General features: G+C 45.4%; 1 protein-coding gene across 2 annotated transcripts in view; it reads left to right on the top strand.

The window, feature by feature from the left end:
- RASSF3 (Ras association domain family member 3) overlaps positions 1 to 17,341 on the top strand; it is a 126,196-nt gene extending 108,855 nt beyond the window's left edge. For both annotated transcript variants that reach the window (XM_081125885.1, XM_081125886.1), the window contains 4 exons: positions 7,994 to 8,101; positions 10,232 to 10,466; positions 12,153 to 12,262; positions 14,683 to 17,341. In XM_081125885.1, the coding sequence (XP_080982011.1) occupies positions 7,994 to 8,101; positions 10,232 to 10,466; positions 12,153 to 12,262; positions 14,683 to 14,832 (603 nt within the window). In that variant the 3' untranslated portion in view covers positions 14,833 to 17,341. The remainder of the gene's footprint in view (positions 1 to 7,993; positions 8,102 to 10,231; positions 10,467 to 12,152; positions 12,263 to 14,682) is intronic.
- The last annotated feature ends 833 nt before the right edge of the window (positions 17,342 to 18,174 follow it).

Below are 18,174 nucleotides of genomic sequence, written 5' to 3'. Positions count from 1 at the left end.
CCTTTGAAAACATGTCAAACTGGGATTTCTAAGTCTGGGTGTAATCTGGTATGCCTTGAGGTTGGGACCTCAGGCTGGGGCACTCTGGGGAGACTGGTCCACCTCCAAGTTTGTTTTCTGGCTCCAAACAAATGAGTGGCTGTTTGACTATTGGCACGCGACCCAGTTTTTAAAGTACAACCATATAGGGTATGGCGGACTGGTAACCAGGGGGTTTGAAAAGTGAGGTCATGGAAGGCCCAGATGAAACTCTTTTAATGTGTATCACAACTGCAATTAATCTTATTAACATGCTGGGCCCGAGCCTGCTTTCACTGCCCCGGGTGTGCGAGGGTATTGAAGGGGCATGCTTTGAAGGACTCTCTTCTTTGATGGTGCAGATGGATAACAGAAGCGTATAAAACTCTGTATCTGGTATAAAGGCCTTTTGTGTGCCCTTGCAGATTCACTCAGCTTTGAGAAGCAAACAGAAAGCGTCATGCAGATTGATAAGATGTACAAAAGTAGGTTGATCTTAAATGCAGTCTTGTAACTGTGGGCTCTGTGACCAGACAGAATCATGGAAAAGGAGTGGAGCCCCTCCTCTGGGCCCAGCATTGAGCTACGTCCAGCACAGTATTGGAGATTTAAAAACACTGCTAGTTTGTCGGGAGGCAAGAATGAACATAGAAACGGCAAACCATAAAAGGTGCTGTGGATGCTAAGTCTGCATTGATGGAGTAGCATAGGGGTTCCTAAGATAGAGGGGTGAGGGCTGCTGTGGTTAGGCCTGCTTCCGGGGTGGGGGGGGGCCTTCAGTAGGAGGGTCACAAGGTGAAGAACAGGGTGAGGGGTGCACAGGGTGCTCTTAGGGGAGAGTCAAGCATGACAGTGAAAGGCTTGTGTATGTGGTACGGGATAAGACTGGGAGAATTTAAAGGCAATAGATGGCACACTTTGATCTCCTTCTCTCACCAGTGTGCATTGAGAGAAGGCTAGTACCGTGATGCATCCTTATAAGGTTGCTGCTTACTTCTATTTTTAAAGTCCATTTTTTTAGAAGTTATCTAAAATACCAACCTAGACTCCCTTCTGCTGTTCTCTTTGTTGTTCAGCAAGTAGCCTTGGGGACAAAGAGGTTGTTTAAAGTTGTCAAGTTCAGCAGATGTAGCTTGGGTGTGCTTGTATCCCCTGATGAATAATTAATAAGAAAAGAAATCTCTCTTCCTATATAACATACCCATTTGCTCATAATTAATGAAAACCACACCTGTAACATTAAGTCTCTTAAAGTTTCCTTGCTGTGCACTTAGACAGGTTTCTTACCTGCAGGACTTGTCAGAGCCTTTAGCATTCTGAAGTACTTCGGGACTCTCTAAGGAGGGTGGGAGAGGGAGGCGGAGGAATGCCCTTTCTATCTGTAGAACATCTTGGAAGATTAGTGTCCCATGGGGCACTCTGGGAACGTGGCACCCTCCTGTTTGTCAATTTTGTGTGCACTGCCCTCCATTTTTCCATTTAGTTTTTCTGACATAACAGTGATGCATCTCTTGATAGAAGGGGAATTGAGGGAGTTGTTACATTCCTCCCTCACTTTTTCTTTGCTATTGGAAATATGAACAGCAAACTTCTTAGGTGCCTGCGTAGAAGAGTTGCCGACAAGCTGAATTTGGGCAAGATGAGTCTCTGAATCCTCACATAAGTGGAAATAGAGCCCCAGCTCTACTTTAAACAAAACAAAAACAACCAAAAAACCCTTCTCATCTGGCAGGGCAAAAAACCCTAGAGTGGACAGGATGAATCAGCATGCCATGGCCAGACACCAAGATAAGCGTCTCTCGACATGGCACTGGCCAGTGGTCCATACTGATACCGTGAGAACACAGCAGCCAGCAGCACACTGTGCTTTTAAGGTCAAGAACAGCAGCACCATGCACCCCAGAAACAACTGTCTGATTTCTTTCCTTCAGGAATAGAATTGTTTGCTCTAGAATAGTTGTCTTTTTATTAAATCCTTACCGGAGGATATGTTTATTGATTTGAGAGAGAGAGAAACATCGACGTGAGAGAAACACTGATCAGTTGCCTCCTGCACGTGCCCCTACTGGGGGTTGAACCCACAACCTAGGGTATGTGCCCTCACCAGGAATTTAACCTGCAGCCCTTTGGTGTACGGGATGGCACCCCAGCCAACTGGGCCACTGGGCTGGGGCTGGAACGGTGGGCTTTTGACTCACATAGTAGTTTACATTGCTCCCTCGCCCCTCACTTACACCCGTGCACATTACATCCTAGGCTCTCACAGCCCAGTAGAGCCCCATGAGCCCCACATGCCTATTCACACTTAAGTTACTGAGACTTAAATAAAACGTGAAATTCAGTTCCTCTTCTCAGATGCTCAGATACCATGGGTGGCCGGTGGCTCCTCTTTGGACAGCGCAGATTCAGAACATTCCCATCACTGCAGACGCAGAGGTGCCGTGGGATAGCGCCGTGTGTACCAGCAATGCAGGTCCTCATCTGGGGAAACTTTCTGGGTCCCTCAGTGCCCCTGCCCGCTTTAACATCTTATGGTGCTGGAATTGTGGAAATAAAGCAATTTAAAATGAAAAAAAGAGTCTCATGGTACCAAAAGTAAAGAACGTCCAACAGACATCGTCGACTGTATGTATAAACCTGTCCCCCGTGGCCCTTCCCACACACATTCACGAGGGCTGAGCAAAACGAACTCCCAGCTTCATATACTCTCCTAGTTCTTTGAGGGTTTAGCTCTGTGACAGCCTTTCCTGTACTCATCAGAGGGTTTCCACATCTAAAATACATCTCAGGTCAGTTTTTTCCTGCTAATCATACTTTAAGATCTAATTTGGGAGTATCTAACTTGGCTTGTTGAAGGTTTCTTTTGAGACCCGCAAACGGCTTGCTCTCAAGCTGCTGGAAATCACTTGCTTAGTACCAAGCTATAGTGCGTGTGCTTAGAGGTCTCTCCTTGATTGCAGCGGAAAGGTCTCTCCCAGAGAAGATTTTTCTGTTTTGGTTCGGTCCTCGCTACCTTATTTGATGTCTTTGTTGGAGCAGAGCCTGGAAGGAAGACCTCTAACGGCGTCATTACTGAGACTCCATTCCGCTCTAGCTGTCCCTGACTTCCATTCGCAGCAAGGGCCCCCTGCCCCCAGAAATTGCAATCTTCAGATGGAAGGTGCTTCATGTTTTATTTTGTGCATAATACAAGACTGGCATGTGTCCTGTCTGTATTGCATTGGGCACCAGTTTGAGACATCAGTAGGTGATTGTATATTCCCACAACTGGAAATGAGATGAAAAGTAGGAATCGGTGAGTGTGGAATCTAGCCTCACTTAGAGGAAGTACAAGCACCTGTGGGCCTAGTAAGTTTACCCTTCTCCAAACCTGGTCAGGGGTCAGAGCAGCTCCACTGGAGAGCTGTGGGACCACCAGTGGAGAGACGATGACACCATTTACTGAGTGTCTGCTACGCCCTTGTCATCAGGCACTCAGTCAGAGAATCTATGCTGTTTGCTTTTTTTTTTAAAAGGGTCAGTAGTGCTCACTTTGGTAGCGCATATACTAAAATTGGGACGTTACGGAGAAGAATAGCATGTCCCCTGTGCGAGGATGATACCCAAACTCATGAAGCATTCAATATTTTAAAAAAAGGTCAGTAGCTTTATTTCATAAAGAGGTCTGTGATGCAAAACCCCCCACAAAAACCGAAAGACCAAAGGGGAAAAAAAAAAAATCCTGAAAGGGGGTGGAGCAGGGGAAATAAGACAAACTTTTGACTAGGCTGTCAGCCAAGAAAAGGCGGAAAGGCAGGGACCACAACTGTCTTCCTAGCCTTAAGTGCTTGGCACAGAGCCAGGCTCCAGTAGGCACTCAATAAAGAGTTGTTGAATAATAGAGTGTATTATATTTTCATAACAGTTCTATAAAGTATGTATTGGTTTGTACATTTTAATGAGATCAGAAAACTGAGGCTCAGAGAGGTTAAATAACTTGCCTTTGGTCACACAGCTGGAATGTGGCAGGCCTGTGACTGAGAGACCTCATTACGTCTAAGCTGTGGTCCACATGCCTTCAGTGGGCTAAAATAGAGGGCATGGTAGGGACAGTTCATCTCCCTTGCTGTCTTGAACATAGTCACACCCAGTTGCTTTGTATTTGTTTGGTGTGTTTTTTTGCTGTATTTTTAACTTTAAATTTTTTTAAGTTTTGATATAATTTCAGAATTCCAGAGAAGTTAGCAATAAGAACATAAATAATTCTCAGACCTTTTGCCCATGTTTGTAGAGGTATATTCTTGGAAGATCTTGATTTGTGAGCTGTTTTAACGCCAGATCAGGCCACACTGCATAAGGATTCCCGGGTGTCTTTGAGGTAGGGTGTGTCCCTATGAGAACGTTTACGGGGTGGGGGGAGAGGGGTGTGTGTGGAAAAAACAGCCATGTGACCCCACCCAGGAAGTGAAGCTAACCCAAGAGCAGCCCTCAAGGGCTTGTTGGATGAAAACATGAGAGAAGAGTCTAGGGTTTATAATTTTGTGTGGAAGAACTCCCCCTCTGAGAAACTGGAAGGTTTGGGGACTATAAAAGAGAAGTGGCTTGTGAAAAAGATGACTTCAGCTTCCCAATCGGGCACTCTCAGGCGTGGCATCATACCCTCCTGGCTGCCAAGAACAACAAGTGAAGCGCTCACAGCCGGTTGCACCCCATGCCATTTCCTCTCCTCACCATCGCAATTAAAGATTAATGTTTATACTGTTTTATCTGTTCCACGCCCGCCACACAGGTTGGTTTTTTTTTTTTAACTCTCTCCTTGCTTTCACTCTTGGTACCCGTTGTAGCTCCTTTCTCCCCCTGGTTTCCCGGTTTTCCTCCTCTCGGCTCAGACAGCTGTATTCCCAAAGGCATGATATTTGGAGGAAGGGCAGGTGGATTCTTCCCCCCGTGAGAGGAAACGGGTCTCTTTTAAAGGGGTAAACAATTTGGAAGTTTTCCAAGTCAGGAGAGTTTCTCCAGTTCTGACACTGAAAGAAATCAGTGTCCTCTGCTCCAAAGGCTGAGTTTGTGACTCTGTCTTTCCCCTGCGCGGGACTCCTTCCGTGGAATATCCATGCTCAGGTCTCCTTCCCCGACACTCCTCACTCACCCTCAACCTGTGCCGGACAGTGAGCGCTGCGAGGGCGAGGGTGGTGCCCCTGGTTCAGGCGTGTGCCGGGTGCGTCGGGGAAGCCCAGCAGCTCCGTAAGCAGGCCTTGGTCTGTGGCTTTGGTGTGCAAATGCCGCATCAGTTGACTTAAAAATACAGGATTGTATAAGAGTAAATCTGAAAAGTTCTCATCACAAGAAAAAAAATTGTAACTATGTGAGGTGATGGATGTTAACTAAACTTATTGTGATCATTTTGCAATATGTACGTATATCAAAGTGGCTGTCCACTTAAAATGAATAGTGTTATATGTCAGTTATAACTATCTCAATAAAAAAAACAACAAAACAGGATCACAGCCTTTTAGGTTTCAGCTGCTTCTGGGATTTACTTTCCAGTCGATCTTTTAATAATGAGAGTTCAGCCTTGGATGAGATCTTCCTGGGTTTTTAATCTCTGGGAAGGCAGGAGAGTCATTACACAAGTACGTGTCAGTTGTCCATATGTGGACGATCCAGGGAAGGCTCCTCTTCCCAGGCTGGCTTTCTCCTTTGAGGGTCCTCAGGCTTCTGGGAGTGCCGAAGTGTGAGTGCTAGGTCCTGTGAGCATCGGCCAAACCTGTAACTAAGAACCGATCACACGGATGCTGAGTGAAATAAAGTCAGGCAGGGAAGGACAGGAACCACGTGAGTTCACTCGTGGGATATAAAGCAGAAAGCAGCAAAGGAACAAACAACACAAACTCATAGATCCAACAGAATGACGGGAACAGAGAGGAGCGGGGTTTGGGGAGCATGAAGAGGGGAAAGGAGATCAAATCCATGGTTACGGAAGGAAACTACTAGATTTTGGGTGGTGAGCACACATTGGAATGTATGTAAAGTCGTACACCTGAGAGTTACATACTGCTGTTAACCAGTGTCACCCCAGCAAACTAAGGAAGGTTAGTAAGCCCAGCACAGGATTCTTCGGTGACAGACCAGGACTAGAGTCTGGGTCTTGCTCCCTTTGCCCTGCCAGTGTCGTATCCACACCTAGGAAATGGACTGGAAGCAGGGTAAGCACAGAGATGCAAAATATGTTCTAAATTTCCTTGGAAACAGTCGTTGAAGCTTCTCAGAAGTTATTTTAATGCACACCTTTTTATTTATTTTTCTCCCTAACCAGTAACACCAAAAAATAAGATTGCTCTGGGATTTTATAGTGGCAGATAGAATGCTCCCAAGGGAATTCGAGGCTGGCCCCCCCGAGACTAGGGAAGGACCATACTGCCTTGTGCTGATAACTCCTCCAGCATTTTTCCAACGCTGGCCCGTCGGGCTTCACCAGCACAGCGCTGACATCGAAGTTTCCGAGACCATTTATAGTCAGCACACTCCTCTCAGGGTCTAGAATCAAAGCACTTGAGACCTGAACGGATTGGGAGCTGTTTTATTGTCTTAAAGTGTCTGTGCAAGCTCTGCACTAGCCGATCTGCTGTGTGGGACTGCAGCTCGCAGCGGGTGATGGGAACGGATGCCTGCCCGGGTCGTCTCCAGCCCTGAGGGTGGGGTGCTGGATGCGGCTGGGAAAGCGGCACCTCTTCAGAGGTTTACTGGGGGGATAAATAATACGATTTTAAGTGCTCTTTTTGTCTTGAAGACTGTTAGATCCCTTCGTCTTGTCTGAGTTGCTGTTCTGGTTTGAACTTGATTGTGCAGCCTTTCTTTTAAGTTTTCGAGCACCCACGTGGGAACAGTGGGCGTAAAGGACCTGGATTAACATTGAACTTGGTCTCTGAACTGGCTGGGTTGCCCAGACAACAAGCCACTTGACCTCTGTAAGTCTCAGTGTCCCTATCTGTAATGTGGGGTGCTGATTAGCTCATTATCGGGAGGGTCAAATGAGGACACCCTGTGGAACCACTTAGTGGTTTCAGTAAACGTTTGGAGTTACTTTGGGGTCTGCCTTCAGATAAGTTCTGTCACTTCCACAGAATAATTTTAGTTACTATTGGCAGGTTACTTTACTTCTTAGAAGTTGATCTCATCTGGAAACTGGAAGTTAAACTGTTGGGAGAATTAAATGCACTACAAAGTCAGGTGCCTGGCATCCCTGGCTCCATGGGGGTCACGTAACTGGGTGTTCTTCGGTTACGTGGTAGCCTTTGCATGGTGATATACACTGGTCACACTCTTTGAGACAATAAACCATTAGTGAATTCTTCACAGTGGTGAGAGCGTTTAACTAATATTGTCCCTTGCAGAGACTGAGTGGGGAGACCGGAGGGGTGGGGGTGAGAGTGGGTGGGTAGGGGAAGTCTGGCTCCTTGTATCTTGACGTGAGGATTTGTTTGGAAAATAAATTTCCTTCTGGTAATTGTATATAATGTGACAGGTCAGTGATTGGGGCCACTTAACTTTTATTAACTACTGTACAATATTGTAAAGCTGTAAAACCATAAAGGCCATAAAATTTGCTAGAGAAGATTTTGGTATGTGTCTTTAAATATCGTTTAAAGTGTAAATAACCAATCTAGCAGGTACTTTTAGGGAATGGCATTTTTGCAGAAGGGAAAATTAGCAAAGGCTGTTTTGCAAAACAGTATTTAATGAAGTGTTGCTTTTAGCCGCTGACAAGGTAGTTTTTGATATACCCCTCAGGAAGACTATAGCCCGAAGGAATGAGAACCAAAGTTGGTGGATGAGAGTTTGAAAGTCTGAGAGGGGGACAATGTGAGTGAGTGAGTGTTTCTCAAGGTAAAGTGCTCCACAGTTGGTCATAGTGGTCTCATGTGTCAAGAATTCTGGCTTATCTGCATTTTTCCCCCTGATTGCTCATGTGTGGCATGGTTTGTTTTTCTTCTAGGATGTGGAGAAAGAGAAGGAAACCCACAATTACCTCAGCAAAGAGGAAATCAAAGAGAAAATTCATAAATACAATTTAGCAGTCACAGACAAGTTGAAGATGACCTTGGTAAGCACCCTGCTGCTCTTTAGGTTGACAGAGGTCAAAAACAAATACAAGTTGTTGCTTCTACAATCTGTCTGTATGTTTTAAAATCTCTGAATCACACTTGCAGAAGGTTAATGGTCCAGCTACGTAGGACAGGAAAACGTTTCTGCGTCTTTCAAATTAAAGCTCTATTTTGAAGTAGCTTTGTCTCAAAATCAGTTCAATGAAGTTAAATTTTATTTTAAAAGATTTTTTTTGTGCCCCACCCCTCCCCGCCAAAGGATTTCTAGCATTGAGTGGAATTGCTGCCTGTTTAACATAGAGGCGGTAACTCAGATTCTAATAAGGCCGTACGTGCATTTTATCTTGTGTAAATAAATTTGGGAGGATCAGGAAAAGGGGTTTGTGCCAGTGGGTTGGAATAGAATGGAACTCAGACTTTTCTCAGCTGGATGTCGAGGGTAAGATGAAGCATGTAATGTTGGGCTCCCTGTGCATTGTTGATTCAGGCTCCTGCAGCATTGTACCAACCCTGTTGGACGCTTAGTGGGGGGTGAGGGTGCAGAAGGGGAGCAGAGGACTTGGAGAGGAAAGGAGAGCAGACAACAGAGCCCGAGTATTCGTGCTCCTCTGCCCTGCACTGGCATCTATACCTTGCCCGTTCCTCGCACCCCCCCCATTGGTGACTTTCCTCGAGGCACCTGCCATCCCTTGGTGCCAGTTTCCAGGGCCCTTGGACCCCTGCCTCTCAGTGTATTGACTGTGAGCTGACTAGAGTTCAGCAAAGGACAGGGTGACCCGTTTAGAACAGGCCCTACTGAATTCTGTGACCCGGGGGGAGGAGCTTTTAAATATAAACTCTTGTGATAAAAGATCTCTCCCCTAGTGGGACTTGGCCAAAAAGGGGAGAGGGGCAGATGAGCTCAAGATTACTCTTCATTATCCCAGCAGTGGTGTTCTCCTTTTTCAAACAGTTTTCCTCAAAGTAGAAAAATTCCACGCCCCTCTTCTGTGGAGATTAAAACACATGCAAATGTTCACGTTGTTTAATAGACGGAAAACTTTAAATGTTGTGTAATATTTTCCACGGGACTAAACAAGTGAATTAGTATTGAAAGTGAACCCGTGGAAAGGGAGAAAAATCATGGAGGTTTTCAGTGTCCTACTTTAACTGTGTCATTTAGACATAACACCTGAGGATTTATTTAAATAAAACATTACAATAAATTTTTTTCTAAATATAGTGAATGTAAAATACAAAGTGAAGACAAGACCGTTATTACTGTTTTTGGCAACTAAGAAATAGTAATTCTACCATAAATTAAGATAGGTGCTAAAACTCATCAAATTGTGTATATTAAATATATGCAGTATTTTTCAAATGAAAATTATACCTCACTAAAGCTCGTAAAAATATATGTATATATAGAAGGAGACATAAATACCATGTTAAATAAAAAAAGACAAGTGCTTATATTATCATATCTATAGTTCACACTGTAGCTTGAGTTTGTTTTAAAAATGATGTTGCCTGAGGTGCCTGAAATGCACTTTGTGCCCTGTGCTCCATGGGATATATTTATATAAAAGACTTTCAGTGAAATTGGTAATCTGGTACATTTCATAACAGCCAGTAGGATTGAAAATAGCTTGTTTTCGTAATGCCTACTCCTTGTTGACTTAGGTATTTCAAAGTCCTAATTGTGACCTTCCTTTTCTGTGTAATAGCTGGTTATCAGTTACAGATGTCGTTCCTTTGAGCAGCTGGCCGAGACCTGTCCCCCAGGCTTTAATAGGCCCCGTGGTTTGGCCAGCATCTTCTGCAGTGGATTGCGACCTTACCAGTGGGCCCTGGTCTTTCCTGTGCAGCCTTAGAGGCGTGAGTCTGGACTTCGGTCTGCAACCGTGTTAGGAGGCGTCTCCTGTCGCCACATCTGCCCTACAGACCTCGCCTCTGGAAGCACTTTGCTGGGGCTGCTGACCTCAGAGGTCATTCTCTTAGGGACGATCTCTAGCGAAGTTAGGCCACAATGTTGTAAGTGGAAAGAACATGAGAAAGAGCATTTCACCTTCCTTGTTTTGTTTTAATATGACCTTCCCTCAAACGCCACCATCAGCCCAGCTAAGAGTGTGTTTTTCTTCCCGCTTCAGAATCCAAATGGGACTTACACTGGCTTCATTAAAGTGCAGATGGAACTCTGCAAACCTCCGCAGTCTCCGAGCACCGGGAGACCCGCTCCCAGCAGCATTGGCTGCATGAACACGCTTCACATCAGCAGCACCAACACCGTGGGCGAGGTGATCGAGGCCCTGCTCAAAAAGTTCCTCGTGACCGAGAGCCCTGCCAAGTTTGCACTTTATAAGCGTTGTTACAGGGAAGATCAAGGTACATGCCTCTCTTAGGATGAACACGGTCCCTGCTTTCATTTATGTCTTTTGTGCTGATTAGCAGAAGGAAGACTAGCAGATATATCTGTGTCAGTTATGTCAGAGCCAGGAACAGGTTCTGGAGGACATGTGGTCATGACATGAGCTTATGCTTCATGGCTGTCCATGTTTTTTTCAGTTGGATAGTTGTGCATCTGAAGAGCTCAGGGGCATCCACATGTGATGGGCATTTATGTGCACAGGGGGATGGCTTTGAATTTTTTTTTTTTTTTTTGGTAGCCTTGATTTTTGATGTTCTTTGGGACAAAAAAGGAAGCCCCTGTGCTTGAAGTTTATAGTAGCTCATTCCATGTTAGATGTGCAACTGAACAGGGATTGGCCTGGTGGACTTGTGGCCTCTGAGACTTTGAGGATGGGAGGCCCGTGTGCATGTCCGCACGTTTCAGACTTAGTGACGTAAATAGCACAGCCCCAGGCCCTTCTCTTTCCTTAGTTTGTCTCTGGCCATTACATTGGGGCATTTTGGCACGCAGCCCTGCAGAGGCACTTACAGTGGGTGGATAACATTGTGATCTGAGATCTGCCTATCTGAACTTAATACCCATACACAGTGGCTAGAAAGGGAATATTAAATTTCTGTGTGAAACAGAATAAGATATTCCAGGTCAGGTACTCGGGCAAAAATTGATACCTGTGGTGGACAACAGTGATTGAGTGGTTGACTCAAGTGCTAATTTGAAAATGGTGTCTGTGTGTGAGAAGGCAATTGTTTATATTCTCTGGTTTTTCTGGGTAAAGCCTAAAGCACCTCTAGAAGAAAACAAACTAACGTGACATGATAGGAGTGCCCTCAGTTGCATGGGGATGGAACCCAGCTAGTTGCTGAATGTGTGCACATTTTTTGAATACATACCATGTATGGGCTGAGTCCTGTGGAATACAGGGATGAACCGACCGAGGTTTCCACCCTCGAGGCCACAGGCTCAGTGAGTGGGGCAAGTTCACATCTGTGGGGGAGTGAGCACCTACAGTGCAGTTGTACCGGAAATGCCAAAGTGATCTAGATAAGCTCAGGTGGCATTTTTATCTTGCCAGCTTTGCTGGCTCACCTGGACTTCAGCTGTAGAGTCCTGTTGAAATATTACCTTTATGGCTGGCAGATCTTTTAACATTACAGGCAATGCCAGGAGAGAGAGAGAGAGAGAGAGAGAGAGAGAGTGTGTGTGTGTGTGTGTGTGTGTGTGTGACAATTAGCTGTGCTTTAAAGCCACCAGAGCTTGTATTCCGACTGCTTAGTTTGTGGCTGCAAATCCTAAATCTTCAGAGAGATTTGCTCCTTGAGCTCTGACTCCATGCTCTTTGGATGGTATATTTCTATTGTTTTTAAAGGGGTTGCAGATCCTTTTTTTTAAAAAGTTTCTTATCTTGCTTTCTAAGAGGAGCAGAATTCTTTATGTCTGTTTTGGAGATGAAAACCCATTTAAATTCATTCTTGAAAATTATTTCCGTTTTGACCTAGGCACAGTTTATATTGTGCAGCTAGAAAGAGGGTAGTATAGATTTCATTCCGCTGTGAGGAAGGTGGTTGACTTGGGGGCTGCTGCCTGGACCTGGAGGAGGGAGGGGGGTTCCAGGGAAGGAGTCGGTGCCCTGGGAGTGACTTGTTCCTTGTTTCCTTGCTCAGTCTACGCCTGCAAGCTCTCAGACGGGGAACATCCACTCTACCTGCGTTTGGTAGCAGGGCCCAGGACAGACACACTTAGTTTTGTTCTCCGTGAACATGAAATTGGAGAGGTAAGTGATTGTACATTATTGCTTTAAACTATACACACCAGCTGGGCCTGTTTTAATTGCTCTAGTCCAGTGAGTTTACCATTGGAAAGGAGTGGGTGGGGGGAGAGTGGGAGGGGTGTGGGGGTGGTCCTGTGCAGGGCAGCTTTCTGTGTGTTTTTTGAATTGTTAGAAATGAACCCAAAATTAGTCTACAATATAATTCTTTTACAACACTCATTATATTGGTCTACAATTTTCAGAGGTGGAGGAAATAAAGTTTTAACTTGATTTCCACCCAAAGAGTCATTTTCACCCCCTCTACCTCTAAATTCCTCTAATCCAGCTGAACTTTGAAAGCTGACACTCTCCATATGTTTGCGACTAACAGAGTCTCCAGGCTAATTCACTCCAAAGGGAAATAAAAGGGAATTCAATCTCTTTACCAGGAAAGACATTTAACTTTGTAGAATCTTTTTTTCCTCTTTGCCCAGATGATTAAGAAATTATGTTTATGTATATAGCATCATTTGCCATTTTTCTCTCCAGGGAGGATTGTATTTAGGCCAATTCAGTTGAAGGAGAAAGCACTTTTGACTGTCCTTCTAGATCAAGTGTCAACTTTAAAAGGACACTTGAGCAAGTCTCTCAAGCTCTGGGTCTGCGTCTTTTGTCTGTAACAGGAAATGGTCTGAACTGTCCATTTTGTAATGCAGCGAGAATAGGGCTTCTAGGGTTAAGAAGTTAGGCCACCAGGACTCTGCCTCTGTTAGATTAGGAGTGTGACCTTGGGTAAACCTAATCTTTTCAGTCCTCAGTTTTAACATCTTTGAAGTGGGACTAAGGACTTTAGAAAGTGGTTTTAAGTCGCAAATTAGAAATGTATGTAACCATGCTTTGTAAATAGTCTGTTTATGTCCGTGCAAATTGGAACTTTGTTTGGGGAGTTTTCGGAAGGCCGTGATTGTGGACATTTTTGAAGTTTCTTTTGATTCTGATGTCCTGAAATTTTTAAAATTCGCTGTCATTTTGGGGAGAAAACTGGGTCTGGCTTTGGTCTGACACCTGGCAGCGTTTCCTCTGAAAGCCTAAGCGGACATGTCAGCATAGCCTTGCCAGTGTCTAGTTTTCCTGGCTATTGGTCTTGGAAGTACTGCACATAGTTTAGTGCAATTAGAGCTGCATTTATTGTCCGGGAGGGAATTACGATTTTGAAATTTACATGGTGTTTTAATGTTCCGAATTGCTTTATTAGATTTCTGTATGGCGCTCTTATTTCTCGGTGTTTTAAGGTTAGCTAAATTGAGGGAAGAAATTCCATAGCTGTCAGGGAGAGGGAGGAACTTACTTTATTTTGGAGAACATGGGTGAAAAATAAAATGCTAATTTTTAAAATTTAACAGAATATTCCAGTGTACAAAGTTTTGCTCTCCTATTCCATTTTCTCATTTTCTTTTATAACCAGCTCAAGCGCCATCTCTGGGAACCTTCTCTCAGGGAGCCCACTAGGCGCTTTTATTCCGTCTCCTCTCTGTTCACTGTATTGGATTATCCCAGGCCTTCCCCTGCCCCACCCCCTGGGAATTCTCATCAGAGTTGTGACTGGCTGTGGCGGAGATCTGTAGCCGGGACCCAGGGCCCCTTTTGGGAGGGGAGGATGTAGAGTTTGGAAAAAACCTCCCAGGTGATGCCATATACCCTTCTTGAAACTTCTGTTCTAATGGAAAAATAAAAAACCACCCCACAAATGTTTATTTTGTGCCCTCTAAGTACCAAGTGCTCCTAGGGAAACAAAGCTCAGAGCCTCTCGGGCAAGAGACAAAGCCCAAATAGTGAGAAGTATGACAGCTGCAGTGTAGGTGAGAGAGATACTCAGCAAGGAATTATAATTATTTTCATATCTTTCTCTGATCAGGGTTACCATTGCTCAGTGAGAGCTTTCTAATAGACTTAGTCCCGGGTGGAAAGGGAGGGGAGGAAGTCATGGAAGGCTTCTTAGAGAAAGTGGCATTTAAGCTGAGACTTGACTGTTGGGTAGAGTTTGCCAGGCAGAGTGGAGGAGGGAGGACATGTGCAAAGGCACTTGGGGTAGTAAGTGAAGGGGACAGTGTAAGAGAGGTTAGGGTCGCCCTAGCTGGTTTGGCTCAGTGGTTTCTAATGCTCTGGGGGTCCTCCAGAAGTGAACATGTCTGATGGACTTGGGGACGTGCAGGTCCTGGCCTTGTGAGAAGCATTTGGGAGGACAGTGGAGGGGGGAGCAGAAGGGCAGTTGGAGCCACCGGGCGGGGTGGGTGCGGCAGGGCTGGTGGCGGGGCCCTGCTCTCGGAAGCCTGGGCCTCAGCCTGGGCGCGGGAGCCGCCAGCCTCCCGGTGCCCATGGGTGGCAGCATTGCTGAGTCCTGCCGGAAGGAAACGCCTGGCATTTTCCCTTTTGCCTTCTCACAGTGGGAAGCCTTCAGTCTCCCAGAGCTGCAGAATTTCCTGCGCATCTTGGACAAGGAGGAAGATGAGCAGCTGCACAACCTGAAGAGGCGCTACACGGCCTACAGGCAGAAGCTGGAGGCGGCCCTGGGCGAGGCCTGGAAACCTGGCTAGGGCGCGGCTCCTGCTGGGCGCAGGGCCTGCGACCGACCCGCAGCGCCGGGAGGCTCTTCTCGGAGGGCTGTTTCCTTGCCCCGTGATGCGAGGGTCTTACCCTTTTATCTCTAGAGTTAGGTCCCCAAACCTCGGCCGCAGCGCCCTGCGCCTCCGCACCCTCTGTCCCATGTCGGGCCCTGCGAGCTTGTCTGTTACAGCGCTGCGGTGTCCCTCCGGCAAGCTGTGAACCTGGGGCGGTCGTGAGGGCTTGGAAGCATGGACTCTGGGTTTTGTTTTCTCTTTTCCTTTTAGTCATTTTAATTATTTGATGATGATGTTAAGCTTAAGGATGTGCAAATGATTTTTAAAAAGCTTAACAAGGAATCTATCTGAATACTTGTCCTATGTTGAAACTACCTGTCTGTTGTTTTTGTTTTAAATTTCAGAGGGGACATCCACGTGAATTGAAAGGCACAGGAAGCTAGGAACTGTGAGGAATTTGTGAAGGATTTTGGAAGAGCTTGACATTTCAAGAAAGTGAAGAGCAAGTTTGGGAGAGAAGGCGTGAGTGGAGGCTGAGGGAGCTCTGAGCAAGGGTATTTTGGGCAGTGAGTTGATGGTGGAGAGCGAAAGGTGTATTTGGTTGTAAAGGAGTTAAAAGCATTCAGTTCCGAGTTGTTAAACCCACTGCAGGACTGCTTGGTTTCTTGGTGAATGAAATGTGGGAACAGAGCCAAAGAAGGTAGGCGGTAGACGAAAGGGAGGGACGGTGAGTGAAGCTGGCCAGCAGGTGATGCCCCAGAGCCCGGAGAGAGCTGAGCTGCCCTCGTGGGCCAGCGGCTCTGCCTTCCCAGAGTGGAAGGTGCAGCTTCTCTGGGCAGATGGAGCAGGGCCTACTTGCTAATACCTGTTAAGCTGTAGCTTTTCCCTGAGGTGGTTTTCAAAGCTGAAAAGGAGTCTGGGTAGGGGCCCCTGTTTCTCCGGATTGTTGGCTGGGAGATTTGTCCAGCAAAGAGCTCACCGCACACTTTGTGACAATCACTCCTGCATTTCCCTTTTCCATCCCCTCCCCTCTCCTCCCCTCTCCTCCTTCCCTCTCCCTCTCTCCTTTCCTTCTCCCTTCCTCTTACAAATTGAAGTCTGTTCTTACTTAACGGAGAGCAGGGGTGTGGGTGAAAGACCCAATACTACCAGAGCCTCGGTTCCAGAGGACTTGACTCGAGGAGGAGGGCAGCAAGAAAGGGAGGAAGGCCCGCCCCTAGCCCACCACAAGAGGGGCTCTTTATGGAAGCATTTTAACAAAAGTGCATGTTCCTACCAACCAAAGAAATGCATGTGCAATAGAAGCCTTCCTTAAAGCAGATTAAATAACCTCATTTTATGCAGCAGTTAATCCGGAAACAATGCGAAAGGGGTGCTGCGGTTCTGGAGGGGGCTTTACAGTCTATTTTTTTGTCTAGATATATTTTTTGTTTTGTTTATAAATTCCCAAGGAATTGTTAACGCTTTGGTGACACCTAATGGATTCTTTGTGAAATTCCAAGGTGCTTCAGCTCTTTGCCTTCCAAATGACCTGTGCCTTTTTACTGCATCTGTTTCCCTCTTGGTGGCTCTTCTGACTATCAGAAAACACCCATCCTTTGGAGGCGGCAGATGAAGCATTGGTGATGCTGTGCCACATGTTACCGAGACAATCATATCTTCCTAAGCTTTTCAAGGAAAGTTGGAAAAAAAAAAGTAGAGCTAACTATAAAATATGTATGGCACATCTTGTTTAATTTTGCATGCAGCTCTTCTTTTTAGTGCATTGATGAGGTTTTAGTGTCATTGTCATCCAACACTTTATTGTTCAGGGAATGCCTTCATGGTTTTATACTAGTTTTACTATTCAGACTGTGGCTTGGGTTTTGAGTATAGTGTTATCAACCACCTGGTCTTTTCCTTCCCCATCCCAGTAAGCTTATATTTTGTGAAGCATTTGTTTCTCAGATTAAGACACTGTTAGAACCTAACGTAGTAGCTGATGGGTATCTGTGAATTTTTTTTTTTTTTTGTACTTGAAGCAGATCGTCTGAAATAGGCATCCTCACCTGTATCATCCAGAACCCTGCTCACTGTCGTGTGCACTACAAGTTGCAATTCGGAAAACTTACTGTATTGAAATTCTGCCAGTTCATGGTTTCTGAAGACTGATGTTCTCTCCCAAACACTGGTTACTGCAGCGTGGTTAATGTGTAAAAGAAGGGCCACTAAGGCCACTGGTTTTTAAAAATCATTGTGCAAATTCTTATGTTAAATTATCTAAGCTTTGCTGTGATACTGTTTTCTCTTCACTATGTGATGGTACAGGAATGATGTCAAATGAAGGGGGGAAGTATTGCAGGGGAGCATTTTAAATTGCAGACGTAAAAAGTTATAATATTTATAATTTTGATTAAGTTTATTTTTATAGGGAACATTTTTCTTCCCTAAAATTGTTTTTGGAATGGCAATTTGTTTCCATTATTAAAAGCTGATGTTGTCAGTCGATGTTTGTGTTTTTATGATACTGCACCAGGTAAAAGGGTCACAGGAGCAGGACATGCCAGAAGGTGACAATTTTTACTAGGTTTGAATGGGGCACATTTGTTCTCTCAAATGTCACGTTTCCATTCCCTTATCCTTTGGGGAAAGTAATCCTAGCTGAGTGTCTGCCCATACAATCCATTCCTAAAGCAGTTTTAATTGTGAGATATGCAGACATTCGAAGTGTAGAAGCATATGAACAGTTTTATGTGGCCACTGCCAAAATAGAACATTGTAGGATTCTTAGATTTCTTCTCCCTCTACCCCCATTCTTACCCCTGAGGTCTCCCATCCTTGAAACAGACCACTTTCAACATAAAAGTATTTGTATTTTGGTCAACGTGACTATCTCACATGGCTGGGGAGCGTTTGGTGGTCAGCAGTGGGGAGCGACTGGGTTCATTTCCCACCCACCTGTGCACCACTGGCCTCTGGTCTTGGGCCTCCTGGCCTGCTGTAGATCCGTGTTTTTACTACTGCACTGCCCCCTCGCGGCACTGATGAAACAGCAAGGCTGCACTAATCCTCGAGGGGGAGCCGTTTCAAGAACTGGGGCTGCTTCACAAGTGAAAATACCATGTTGGAAAAGGATGGCTCTACATAGAGTTCCTTTTTCACGGAAATATCCAGAGGACTCTGATTTGTGAGGCCAGCCTTGGTTTTTATCCAAGGTGCCAGAGGGATACTTTAAAATTTTTATTCCTTAAAGGGAATTAGCTTCCTGCCCTAGGCTTCTCTTCAGAACTTATCACTGGTTGCGAAATCAGTTCTCTGGAATTGTATGCTTCGTTTGGG

The sequence above is a fragment of the Miniopterus schreibersii genome (genome assembly GCF_964146895.1).
Source record: "Miniopterus schreibersii genome assembly, chromosome: 2".
NCBI classification, from domain to species: Eukaryota; Metazoa; Chordata; class Mammalia; order Chiroptera; family Miniopteridae; genus Miniopterus; species Miniopterus schreibersii.
The sequence above is the reverse complement of the archived record's forward strand: the minus strand, read 5'-3'. Positions and strand labels throughout refer to the sequence as shown.